This window comes from Phascolarctos cinereus, unplaced genomic scaffold (genome assembly GCF_003287225.1).
Source record: "Phascolarctos cinereus isolate Bilbo 61053 unplaced genomic scaffold, phaCin_HiC Scaffold_726;HRSCAF=1367, whole genome shotgun sequence".
NCBI lineage: Eukaryota > Metazoa > Chordata > Mammalia > Diprotodontia > Phascolarctidae > Phascolarctos > Phascolarctos cinereus.
Genome location: NW_027556098.1, coordinates 121,032,991 through 121,046,192, shown reverse-complemented (window position 1 = coordinate 121,046,192; position 13,202 = coordinate 121,032,991). Strand labels below are relative to the sequence as shown.

General features: G+C 42.3%; 2 protein-coding genes across 3 annotated transcripts in view; both read right to left on the bottom strand.

The window, feature by feature from the left end:
- Positions 1-2,813: 2,813 nt before the first annotated feature.
- Positions 2,814-3,991, bottom strand: NDUFB11 (NADH:ubiquinone oxidoreductase subunit B11). Its single transcript, XM_078146760.1, has 3 exons — positions 3,724-3,991; positions 3,145-3,275; positions 2,814-2,984 (listed from the first exon to the last, which is right to left on the bottom strand). Exons 1-3 carry the CDS (start codon positions 3,925-3,927, stop codon positions 2,858-2,860), a joined length of 462 nt encoding a protein of 153 aa, XP_078002886.1. The 5' UTR covers positions 3,928-3,991; the 3' UTR covers positions 2,814-2,857.
- Positions 3,992-8,915: 4,924 nt separating this feature from the next.
- The window catches only part of TF (transferrin), a 51,164-nt gene continuing 46,877 nt past the window's right edge, over positions 8,916-13,202 (bottom strand). The window contains exons 16-17 of one of the 2 annotated variants that reach the window (NM_001396561.1): positions 11,794-11,983; positions 8,916-9,142 (exon numbers count right to left, since the gene is read on the bottom strand). In NM_001396561.1, coding sequence (NP_001383490.1) covers positions 9,108-9,142; positions 11,794-11,983 — 225 coding nt within the window. In that variant the 3' untranslated portion in view covers positions 8,916-9,107. The remainder of the gene's footprint in view (positions 9,143-11,793; positions 11,984-13,202) is intronic. The other variant, XM_078156832.1, reaches the window with a different exon arrangement.

Here is a 13,202-nt window from a genome sequence, read left to right as displayed (position 1 = left end):
ATAATTTTAAACATAGCTTCACAAATTATTTTCTCTGATGTAGTATCAGAAAACCACCAAGAACAGTGAATGCCCTGAAAGGTTACTAACCCTAAGAAAAGATTTAGGAAGAATAAAAACTTATATCCCCTTGGCCCTGGAAGAAAAATCAGTCAGGTCAAGTAATGATTAATGAAGATGAAATTGTGTCAAGGAGAGGTACTCATGTATATCTAAGGTATTTATATTTATAAAATTATCCTTTTATTGTATTTCCACTATCCTCTGCCCTAGCCAGTCTTTTTTGGTTTTGTCCAGACTGATTGAATTAGCATGAGGAACAATTCTAGGTGAGGAAACAGCTTTGCAACTTGTAGTCTTTGAGAGCTGCCCTACTGCATTGAGAGGTTAAGTGACTTGCCCAGTGGCATATGGCCAAACTGGCAAGAGGTAGACTTGAACCCTCATCCTGACTCTACTGTTAACAGGATTTTACTGAGCCAGTCTCTACCCTGAGAATGATGAAACAGCAGTCCAGAGACAAAGTGCCAGTAATCAGGCAGCCATTTAATTAGTTTCATTATAAGGAACAGATTTGCAAATCAGGAATTCTCATCAGAATTCCACCTTACTGAAGTGAAGACAGAGACACAAATGGGAAGGAGGGGGAAAGGTAGATTACAACGTTTTCCCAGGCTTGGGCAGTGCCAATTCTGGAGACCTGTGGGAGCAGTATTGCTGGAGTCCTTGGGGGTCATTACGTGGTGGGTCACAGGAGCAGAGTTCTGTGATGGGAGCAGGTTCTACATTCTTTGATTCCCTTCACTTCAGGTACGAAGGCAGAAGGATGCCAGTGATTGTGAGCCTTGTCAAAGGTTTGATTTATCATTTCAAGCTGCAGTGTAAGTCTGATTCACAAGAGAGGCAATTCTGAAAAATCTATTAGTATATTCATTACACATTTATCAATTATTTTAAAAATCATAATTCCCTTCACACTACTATGCTATATGCCTCTCATTTAGATGACTCATACTGTTAAGAAAGTATCTTAAAAGTAGCATTTAGCTGGATCATGTACTATATTCCATCTTTCAGCCCTCTTTACCTGTGGACAGTATAATCCGTGGGTATCTTTGCTTGTATTGATACTTAATTTTCTTAACTATGTAGTCATATCAACCTTGCCATAGGAACGGATTTCATACCTTTGATGTCTCTCCCACTCCCTACCCCCTCAATCAGCATGATGTCTACTTAAACTTGGAACTTTTGACAAAAATGGGCACTCTGAAGCCAGTCTTCAAATAGAAGACATGCTGGCTAGGTTACACTTCTCAAGTAATGTTACGCTATAATTCAAGATACCCTGTTGAAGATGTTGCAGAAGTTGGATTGCTTAGATAAACTTTGATGTCCCTTCCAACTCTGAGATTCTGTGAATCAAGGAATTTCATCAAAGACTACATCCCTGAGCTTAATAAATTTAGGTTTCTCTACAGTATCCACTGTAACAAAATTTGAGGATGGGGGAACACTGCTCTTTGAACCCTTGTGATTCTCCCATTATCTCTTGCTGCTATCAGAAGGCACAAATGTGTCCTTCCTCTCTGAATTCCATTCCTCCGTTGCTGCAGTTATTTCCAGGGAGGATGATAGGGTCATAGATGACACAGAATGGATCTTGAAGATCAATGGCAGAGCAGCCCTAGGACTCAGGAGGCAAATCCTACTTCTGCCACATGCTAGCTATGTGACCTTGGGCAAGTCTCTTAACCTCTAGATGTCCCTCTCTGAAGAAAATGACAAATGCTATCCATCTCCTCATAGAGGTGGACTAAATGTGAAGAAAGAGACATTTTTGGACATGACCACCATGGGAATTTATTTTACTTGACCACCACATATTTGTTACAAGGGTCTTTCTTTTTCTTTTCCAGTGGGTTGGAGAAGGTGGGAGGAAAAAAAATAATGCTTGATAATTGAAAAAACTATAACATTTAATTTAAGGCAATAAGTTGCAGGGAAGTTGCCAGTGCATGTAAGTAGAAGCGCCTCACTGGGAGCTTCCTACATGCTCAATGAAATCACAGGTCTAGTTTAAAAAAATAAACCTTACATCTCAGAAACAGAAGTGACTTCAGAAGCCATCTAGCCGATCTCCTAATTTTAGAGATGAGAAAAGAGGCCTCTACAAGATTTAAGTGACTTGCTCAAGGTCACACAGGTAGTAGGCAACAAATGGAGAAACTGACTGCAGTGCCCTTGACTCCAAATCTGGGACTCTTTCCCATACTGCTTTCTCCCAAATGAGTCTGTAAAATTCTGTCACACAAATCCCCCATCTAAAAACCCATTACCAAATAAATGAAGATACACTTTATTGCAGATAGTGAGATTTGGGGAAAATGGGATATGTATTTGTAAACTGAAGAATATTAAAGAGTTGGTCAAGATTTTAGTTTTTGTTATAGTAGAAAAAGTTAAGATTAGATGTTAGGATTATCTGTGTCATAGTTCCCATTGTACTACCATCTAATTGTATGGCTTTGAGCAAGTTACAAATCTTGTTACTTGAGGATCAGAGCTCTAGGGCTGGGGCTTCAGAGGCGATGCTCCAAAGTCCTCATTTTAAAGTTAAGGAAACTTTAAAGCCCAGTGAGGTTAAATTAAGTGGGAGAGGTGACTTGCCAAGGTCAGCTACAGTCTTTTTCCCTGAGGTAAAAATAGGAAAACAACACAGGAACCGAGCAACTAAGAGACAAAGGCAGAAAAAGGCACAGAGATTTCCTATCCCCTTTCAACATTCAATACACACACAACACACAAAAAGGTACCAACAGAATCAGAATCACTTTATTCATAGCCAGGGTTTGCTCTAGTCCTCATCATCAGACAAAATAATCTTGCTGGGGTCAAAATAATTGGAAGTCATAAGGGGAAGGCCCTGGGCCTCCCTAAGCTTCACCTGTAGCTCTGCCTCCCTCCGGGCCCATTCCTTCAACCTGTGGAAGAGGACAAAGAGAGGAAAGAGAGAGTGAGGTCCAACAGAAGTCATCACTTGTACTAGCACCAGCCTGCAAAGGCAGAAAGCTGATCAAGTCAGCTTTTTTATCCTTAACTATGTCAAGCAGCAGGTGATTGATTCCCCCAATCCATACTCACTTGTAGTCGGGGAGATAGGCCAAAAAGGTAAAGCCTAGGACCATGGTAAGAGAGACGCCAACGAAGAACACGGCTCTCATGTTCCAGAGGTCTACCAAGGGGTCTTCATGGTAGCCGTGGAAGTCGGGGTTCTGCAGAGGATTGACAGAAGGCACATATGCTTCTCTAAGGATCACGCTGTGACAACTGACACAGTGCATTTTTTTTTTACCCATAAGGCAAAGAAAACAGAGACAGGATGAAAATTTTTATTTGAAAGCAAAATTGCATCTGCTTGTAATTATACAGACTTAAAAAATACATTTGCCAGATAGAAATTATAGTACATGGTAATAAAATCACAAAAATTGTTCTTAAAATTCTTGCATCAATTGACACGACTGGTCCTTGTAATTTTAAGAAATTAGGACCCAGGGAGGAGGAGGGACGTCAGGGGCTGGACAGACAGGAGGGCAGCGGCCACGGGCATAGGCCTGGGGGAGGGGTGGTGGAAAGGGGGCTAAGACAGGGCTGGAGCGCCCAGGCCTCCTTAGTCCCGCCCCCTCGGCCTCTTCCGGCTCCCTGGCTCCGCCCCCTCACCTTCTCATAGAAGTTGATGTCTTCTTCCTCTGGGTCTTCTGGCCAGACGACCTCCGGGGTTCGGGGTCGTTTCCGCACCGCCGGCGGGGCGACCACGGCTCCGGTCGTGCTGGAGCTCCAGCGGAGAGAAGCGGCAGCCGGCACCTTCCGTGCAGCTCCGAGCAACCGCCGAGAGCAAATCCCCAACAACGCCACCGTTGCCATTGCGGCCGCCACAGCTCCGGAACTGCTGGCTTGGGAGGGGGGAGGGATGTCGGACAGGAACAGCCTGCTGCGCAGGCGCAGGCCGCGGCAGCTACCGCTCTACCGGAACCCCCTGTCCCCGCCCTCCTCAGGCTCATGTGACCGAGCATTTCAGGGACGGGAGCCGCAGGCACGTGACCGGAAAGTGGGACCTAGGAGAAATAATCACCTGTTTCTACCAGTCCTTGCGAGAGGCCCTTGTTGGGCCGGGACGTCTTCCTGGGGTCTCTGAGAGCGCTACTCTGGAGCTGTGATGGTGGGGCCTGGGCGCCTGGAGTTTCCTTGCCTCCTGAGTCCTGGGCCCTGACACTTCCCAGCTGGTTGGAAGTGGCACAGGGGTTCCCTATAGTCTGGGGAGTCTGATTAGCAGCAGTCTCATTCATTGCAAGCACACCCTGATCAGCACTGCACAGCCCCCGAGCAGCAGAATGAGGTAGCCGACCCCACCAAGATGCATTAGTGAGCGACAACTGTGTGCCAACCAGACACCAAGGATGATCCTTTCCTTACACACACACACACACACACACACATTTTTTGTTGTTCAGTGGTTTCAGTTATGTCTGACTTTCATGACTCCAGTTTACTTGCTATTTCCTTCTCCAGCTTATTTTATGGATAAGGAAACTGAGGCAAACAGGGTTAAATGACTTGCCTAGGCTCACACAGCTAGTAGGTGTCTGAGGCAGGATTTGAACGGGGAAGAGATGAGTCTTCTGGTACTCCAGGCCCAGTGCTTTTTATGGGATATGAGCCCAAGCTGAGACCTTTGCCCCTTCCCCAAAAAGAATTTGGGTCCCATTTGTCTAAGGGATTCTCCTTGAATTCTCCCACTTGATTAAGGAGGTCCCTAGCCTTCCCATGAGGCTATAGTTCCATCAACTGGCCTTTTGTTATTGCCTAGACCCAATCTCCCAATTCTGTTACCCTAAACCTAGCCTAGCCCTCCATTGTCTTACCTCCCAATAGCCCCTGGCTACTTCCCCACTCTTGTTGCTATCTACACCCCATTCTCCACTTCCCAGTCATTCCCATCCTAGATACCTCCCACAATCTTTCTACAGATAAGGTCCATCTTATCTCCATTAAGGTGCTCAGATTTTTTGCAGTGTAGCCAATAGCTCACAGGTGCTCAGATTCCTTAAGAGTCTGGCTAATGTGGTGGATCTTTAATAAACCTTGTCTTTGGCTGAAAGAAGGCTTAGGTCAAATTCTTTCTGGCAGGACCCGCATATTGTGATCTTGGGGTTCCAGCACCCCAAAATCTCTAGACCTCATCAAGTGTATCTCTCCCAAGAATCTCTGGTGCCCTTTGCTCCTTAAAAGCACACACAGTTACCTCAGCATTCTCTCTGCCAAAAAAGATGTGGTTCCCACAGTAAGTCCAACAGCATGCAGAATGTGCCAGGTTTAGTTGGAAGCCCAAATGATGTGGTTTGGGGTTGCTGGGAATCCCAGAATATCAGGGTACAGGGCAGCATCTGCCTGGGATGAATTCACAAACTCAAACTGTCTTCCAGTCAAGTGGCAAAATTTATTGTAAACCAATAAAGTGGGCAAGGTTCTTAGGGAACCTGCAAACTAATGAGGATGAGGATGAGGCTGATGCTTGTATACAAAAAGGACAGTGAAAGGATCTCTGTGGGGTTAAAGAGTGGTAAATAGTCTGGGGTGGGCCAGATGCTTTGGGTGGAGGCACCAGTGATCTGGGCTGTTGAAAAGTATGGGAAAATACAGAGACTGGGTTGCTTCCAGAGTTACAGTCTTTTCCTTTTAGGTGTCTGGGTCCCATCACTCCATCACATATATAGTGAGTAATTTTGTGGAGAAAGTTCTTTGTAAACTTTCAAGGTACACGTAGTGCTGTACCAAATTATTATCATTAGTTTTCCTTGAAAACTGAGAAAAATAAGGAAAGTGTTAAGAGCACAAGTTGTTTAAAATCCTTCTTGATTGGAGAGGACCTCTAATGCGCTTTGACTTAAATCTAGCAAGTTACTCTTTCCAAGAAAGAGAGAAAATATTTACCCAGGGTTCTCTAGGCAAATGAGTCCAAAGGAGCTAAAGTTAGCTAAGTGGCTGGGTTAGATGGAGGAAAGAATCTGTCATCTCCTTTCTTTTTGAAAGGAAAGCCATTCCTCCAGAGGGGAAGCAGTTGACTAGTTTGCTATTGTTCTTTGTTCTCAAAGAGGACCAAAATGACATCACTATGTTCTAGTCAAGTTACAATTTGTCCAACTGTGGCTGATCAGACCAATATGAGTTCAGTGTTTCTTTCGAGCTTCTTCAGTTCTGCTTTGCTCATAGCAGACAGCACCTTCTCTGATGTGGGCACGCCATGCTGAGTGGTCCCATGACAGTGTCTCCCATGTTACACAGTTCCAGAGTTCTTAAGACAGATCGTGAAAGTATTGCTTTTTCTGACCATCATGTGAATGCTTGCCTTGTGTGAGCTCTCCATGAAATAGTCTTTTTTGGCAAGTGTACAATTCAGTTTCCTGGCCTGGCTCTGGTATACTATCCAGGTTTCACAGGCATACAACAATGAGGTCAGCTCAATGGCTCTGTAGACCTTCAGTTTAGTAGTCTAATACTTCTTCTCTCCCACACTTTCCTTTGGAGCCTCCCAAAACACTGAGGTAGCTCTGGCAATCAATGTTATTGTCAATATGTACATCCCTGGAAAGTACACTGCCAAGGTAAGTGAACATATCCACAGTATTCAAAACTTCTCCATTTGCCGTAACCAGTGGTTCCATGTATGGATGGTGTGGTGTGTTGGTGGCTGATGGAACACCTGTGTTTTCTTGTTGTTAATTGTTAGGCCATAATTAGCACAAGCAGTAGACTACTAATCCATACTTTGTTGCATCTCAGCTGCAGAGGCTGCACTGAGTGCACAATCATCTGCAAACAGAAAATCCTGCACCAACACTCCCTCCACTTTGGTCTTGGCTTGTAGTCTTTTCAAGTTGAGGAATTTACCATCATTGAGGTAGTTGACCTTGATGCCATGTTCATCCTCATTGAAAGCATTTGACAACATGGCTGAAAACATCATGCTAAAAAGTATGGGAGCAAGTGCACAGCCTTGTTTCACTCCACTGGTGACTGGGAAAGCACAAGAGCATCGTCCATTATACAGAACCCAGGCAAGCATGCAGTCATGAAATTGACCTACAATGCTGATGAACTTCTTTGGGCAACCAAATTTTGACATAATTTTCCATAAGCCTTCATGACTGACAGAATCAAAGGCCTTGGTCAGATCTACAAACTGTGTACAGACCTCTGTTCTGCTCCTAGCATTTCTCCTGGAGTTGCCAGGTAGCAAACACCACATCAACTATTCCCTGGGTCTTTCTGAAGCCACACTGACTCTCAGGTAGATGACCATCTTCCAGGTTAAGAATCAGCCTATTAAGGAGGACTCTGGCAAGAATCTTGCCAGCCGAGACTAAGAGAGAGACCCCCCACCCCGTGATTGTCACAGGACAATCTATTTCCTTTACCTTTATAGAGATGAACAATGGAGGCATCGTTGAACTTGTGGGTGATAACCTCCTCTTACCATATAACTTGGAAAATTTCAGTCAGCTTTTGTATGAGCAATGGACCTCCACCTTATAAATCTCAGCTAGAATAGAATCAGCACCAGGTGCTTTGCCACACAAAAGGAACCTAGTGGCATTCAAAATCTCTTCTTCAATTGGAATTTCAGCAAGGGAGGGATTGACTTCAACCTGAGGTAAATGGTCAATAGCTAAAGAGAAAGTCATTCTCTGAAAATTGAATTTTCTTCTCAATCATAGTCAGACCTTACCCAACCTTATAAGGAATCTTATCTAAGGTGAATTCCATTGAGTCCCACCCAAGCAAGTTTGGGTGAAAGTAGATCCCTTGCCTAGATTGCCCAAGGCTTGGGGGTGGTCTGGATGTAGAGAGTGTGACATAATGTCACTCTCTTAGCCCCTCATTAGAGTGAGCCAGCTTCTTGTTGTAATATTCATTCTCTCATTAATTGTTAGCCAATCAGAGTCAATTGCCACTCCCCGGAACATCTATTTTGGCTCCTCAGAGACAAAGCTGCATTCATGACAGATCCAGAAAATCCTACCCTTTTCTGGAATTACAGGCTTTGTCCCAAGTCCAGATGAGTTAAGGAAGAACCCTGCTTTATACTTAGGAGGGAAACAGAAATCAGAGCTTTTACTCAAATACAGCAACAGATCCCAGTTCTGTGTATCACCACTTACTCCTTCCACATAAGCTCTATCCATGTATAAGCAAAATTGAATATGATAACTATTCCTACATTTTGTTAATGTGAGCCTCAAAGGATTTACCACATTTATATAGTGATCTACCATAAAAAGTTTTCTCAGAATCATCCTGAAAAATAAGTGGCATAAGTATTATTACCATCACTTTACAGATAGAGAAACTGCATTGTTAGAAAAGTTTCCGCACTGGGAGTTCTTTATACTAATGGAGTTATAGGTTTGGACCAAAGTCCAAACTACTGAAGTCCACCTACACTATTATTGTCAAACTTAAACAGAAATGGATTCAGAAAACTACAAATTAGCATTACCTATGTTTAATTATATTTTTATTTCTCTTACTAAACATTCCCAAGTTATGTTTTAGTCAAATTTGGGCAACAATTGAGAGTTTTGCTAGGCCATTTGGCCTGCAGTGCGAGTTTCATACCCCTGAACACCCTCTCTCAGGAACCTCTTACTTAAGTTTCACTTAGGTGACTTGATTGGGGTACTGTAGCTTCCACTGTAAGGGATGAGGAAGAACAAAATCTGAAAAATTCTGAGGAAGGACCCAACTGTTCAAGAATGAGTAACTTAGTTTGGGGATTACAGTATTGAAGAATGTGGCCTAGATGAGGGAAAACTTAGAAATGGAAGAACTCTATAAAAGAAGAGACACACACAATCAATGACATTCATCTGCTTTATTTCTTGCTCAAGTGACAGCAGTAAGCATGAAGGTTCATGAAGTTAGCCCAGACTTCTCTCTGGGATCATCTGTTTACAAGAAGTGAGAAAAGAGGCTTCTATCACATTTGCAGTGGGGCATTTTGGATTGCAAGCCCATCTGGAAAATTGTCCCACTTTCCTAGGTTTCTAAATATTAATGAACTTGCAGATAGGCAGGAGGTCTGTGGAGCAGAAATGGGCAGAACATTATTCATATCAGACTATTTGAATGTCTTAGAAGTCTCCAAAGAATTAAAGTCATGAGTCACTCACAGAATAATGGATAGGTGCTTGGTGGTCACTAGTAGGCTGCAACATATTACATTTTATGTATAAATATATACAACAATTCAGACTTGTGCAGAAGAGTGAATGAAAAAGCCTTTATTAAGCACTTTATTAAGCACTAAGCATTGGAGAAATGGAAAATAGAGACAGTTCCTGCTTTCGAGGAGCTCATAATTAAATAGAGAAGGCAACACATAAGCAACATGAAGGATGTCATCATAGAAATATATAACCAGAAAAGGAGATGAACCTGTCATACAATGAGAACAAGAGATAACTCATGGACAGTTTCGTTGGTATTCATAAAATGTCAGGAGAAGCAGCCCCAGCATGGTGGGCAGACTCCAAGTTGAAGATTTATAGTTAAGAGTGGTGCAAGAAGGGCAGCTAGGTGGTGCAGGTGGGTAAAGCACTGGGCTTGGAGTCAGGAAGACTCCTCTTCCTGAGTTTAAACCCAGTCTCTGACACTTACTAGCTGTGTGACCCTAGGCAAGTCATTTAACCCTGTTTGCCTCAGTTCCTCATCTGTAAAATGAGCTGGAGAAGGAAATGGCAAAGCACTCCAATATCTTTGCCAAAAAAACCACAAATGGGGTCATGAAGAGTCAGACAAGACTGAAATGACTGAACAACAATACAAAAATAGAGGTGCAAGATAATGTGTTAATGTTTATATATACAAGGGACCAATGTAAATCTCCATCTGCCTAATGCCTTTTTGTCTCCACAGAGACAAGGTGATGATGGGTTGCAATCTAGACTACTGCTGGGATACTCACATCAATGAAATTATGGATGCATCAGAGAATAGAAGCCCCTCTTGCCATTAGTTTCTGTATCACCTAGTTTAGCATTTTACTGCGTACTATCTTTTATACCCCTTAATTGTTTCATGTATATGGTCTTCTCTACTAGTCCACAAACTTGTTTTAGACAAAAGCCATGTCTTACACAGAGAGCCCTCAGCTTGCAAAGAGGCTGTGCCCAGAAGTTCACAAGTCAGCTGTTTAGAATTCAGAATGCTTTTAGTCAGTCAACGAGCATTTATTAAGCACTTTTTGCATGCCAGGTACTGTGCTACGTGCTGGGGATATAAAGAAAGACAAAAGATAGCCCCTGCCCTCCAGAAGTGTAGTTGGGGTGATAAGATGCAAAACAACTTTGTATAACTAGGCTATATACAGTATAAATTGGAGGTAATCAACTAAGAGAAAGCACTAGAATTTACTCAAAGAAGTCATGTTTTACTGATGACTGATAACTTTGGAGGCCAGCCTAAATAACCTTCAGTGCTCCTGAAGCATATTTCTGTTGTATTTAACATTTTGTGGAACCATGAAACAGTGGTTCTAAAGGAAGGTATAATCTGAGTTCCAAATTAAAATATCAAGAATATTTTCCTCCTTCAGTGGCATCTGAGACTCTCCCTTCTCCCCTGTCCCTCTCTTGCTGGCCAGTTGTACTATGATTCTTCCAGCTCCAAGTCACGGGTATTGGCTTTTTTAGCTTGGGGTAGGGTTAGGTTTGGCTTAGTACACGTGTAGAAGAGGAGTGGGGGGGGGGTGTGGGAGGGTGTTTTGGGAGTAAGTTATCGGCTTAAGTATCTCATATCAAGATAAAATCTAGGGTACCCTCCCATCCAGTTAAAACTGGGAATGCTTCTGAGCTAACACATCCTTTCCTCTGGGGTCCCTTGGAATTGGTTTCCCTACTTTCCTTTCAATTGTCAACACTTGCTGCTTCCAAATCAAGATTTCTCTTCTTATCTTACTATTAATAACACATGAATACACAGCCCTTGTGAAGTTTCCTAAGGGTTATTTTCTTCCCTTTTGGTGGTAGTGATAGAGAAAAGAAAGTGAAGAAAAAGGCTCTAGCTTAAGTCCCTCTCCTCTTTTTCCACTTCATTATCAGGGAAAGAATCCTGCAGAAGCAATAATGATCTCTACATAATGTTCTAAAATAAGTTATTTACATTTCAGAGGAAAAACACTCTGAAATCCACATTTCAGGCTTTCTCTCGTTTTCTCATGGGAGCTGGAAGTGTGGAGGTCTTGGGCAAAGAACAGAATGAATCACCTGCATTAGGGTATGAGGAAATAAGTGTGGGAATGAGCTGACAACAAAGCCTGTGAAGTAGATATAGGAATTTGCAGCAGGAGTGGGGAATGAATAAAAGAGACCCATCCTTAGAGCTGGGGCATTATAACCCACTTCTCTCTCCTATCCTCCTCTTCCTCTATAGCGGTCCTGCCAGTACAAATCCAACTAAAGCATGACCCTGGGGTGGATTGAGGAGCGAGGGGTCAGTAGCAAACTGAAGAATAAGCAAAGGACATGAGGAGGGCAATTCCTGTCATCAGCTATTCCTCAAATAGGTATTTACGTAAATTTCCACGTGTTTGTCTCCACCACACATACTACATTGTTAGGCTCAAAGTAAATCCTCAAAACATGTTTATTTTACTTAATGACATCTGTGTTGCTTCAGTATCCATTTGTTTGTACATTCCTGATTTCCCCCTTGAGGTTTCATTTGACTTACCTGAAACATCTGAGCATTTTCTCAGAGATTCAATGACCTTGATATGCTCTGGTCCCAAATATTTTTCATAGGTTCTTTTGTCTGGAACATCCGACAAGCATTCAGCGTTGTCTGTAAACAGGAGGTCTTTGTTTTTGGACTGGAACATCTGAAACATGTACCATTCTGTCCCATTGGTCCCAAAAAGGTCCTGTATCAAATGGGCAGACATACAGGTGAGGACCCATGGGATTAGCCTTACGGGAGACTTCCAAGTCAGTGAAGTTTATCTTTTTTTTAAAAATTAATTTATTTTGATTTATCAGCAATCACTTCCATAAGCTTTTGAGTTTAAAATTTTTCTCCCCCTCCCTCCCCACTTCCCTCCCCAAGATAGCATGCAGAGTCTGAAAAGGCTAATGGACTGCTGCACCCTATCTTTCATCTGGTTCAGCTGTTCCAGGGTTTTTCCAGGGGCTGAAGTTTATCTCATCGTAGCCTTTTTTCCTCCTTACCCCTACCTGTTCAATTTCATTTCCCCCTCCCAGATGTGCTGAGTGCTCATGGGATGTTTCTTACTTACAGGTACTCCCTATACAGCCCTTCACCCAGTCAGACCTGCCTGACTTAAATTTTTCTCTTTTTCGTAGCATCTCTCCATCAGAACTTTCCTGTCCTATATCTCCATTTTTTCTCTGACAGCCAAGCCACATGTTTCATTGTGACCACACCTAGAGGCAATTTAACAGGGACCTCCTAGAGACAAAATATTTTCTTCCAAAGGACTGAATGGTAGAATATGATTGAGGCATCCTCATGGGGCAGATAATTTATTTAGTGCAGTGAGGCTTTTTAGAATAATGCTGAAATCATCCCATGTAAACTGTCCCACATGCCTGGAATATACTCACTCCTTATTTCTAGTATATAATATATCTGTCAGATTCAGGCTCAACTGTTTTTATCTCTTTGTTACATGGGATGGCTTGCTGGGCAAGAGAGGAAGAGGAATATACTAAGAAATAAAGATGATGTAATGACTATATATATATATATGTGTGTGTGTGTATATATATATATATATATATATTTTATATATATATATATATTTTATATATATATATATTTATATATATATATTTTATATACATATATTATATATATATGTATATATTTTAAATTTAGAATATATACATATATTATATATATATGTATATATTTTAAATTTAGAATATGGGCTGAAGAAAAAGGAAGAACTACTGACATAAATATCCTTCCCTGGAACCCATTCCTCTCTATCAACCTGTGCCCCAGTAGCATTGAGGGTTCCAGGCCCCTAGGCCTCTCAGAGACTGGAATTGGAGGCCTTCTCTTGGCTTCCATTTTTGAAGGGTTCACCTAGTCCACCTGTGGTACAATATACTGCTTTC

Coding starts and splice junctions, on each gene's coding strand:
- NDUFB11 (XM_078146760.1), bottom strand. CDS start 3,927: ATGGCAACGGTGGCGTTGTTGGGGATTTGCTCTCGGCGGTTGCTCGGA. Junction 3,276..3,723: donor ACATCAACTTCTATGAGAAG/GTGAGGGGGCGG, acceptor AATCCTCTGCAG/AACCCCGACTTCCACGGCTA. Junction 2,985..3,144: donor GCCTATCTCCCCGACTACAA/GTGAGTATGGAT, acceptor CCTCTTCCACAG/GTTGAAGGAATGGGCCCGGA.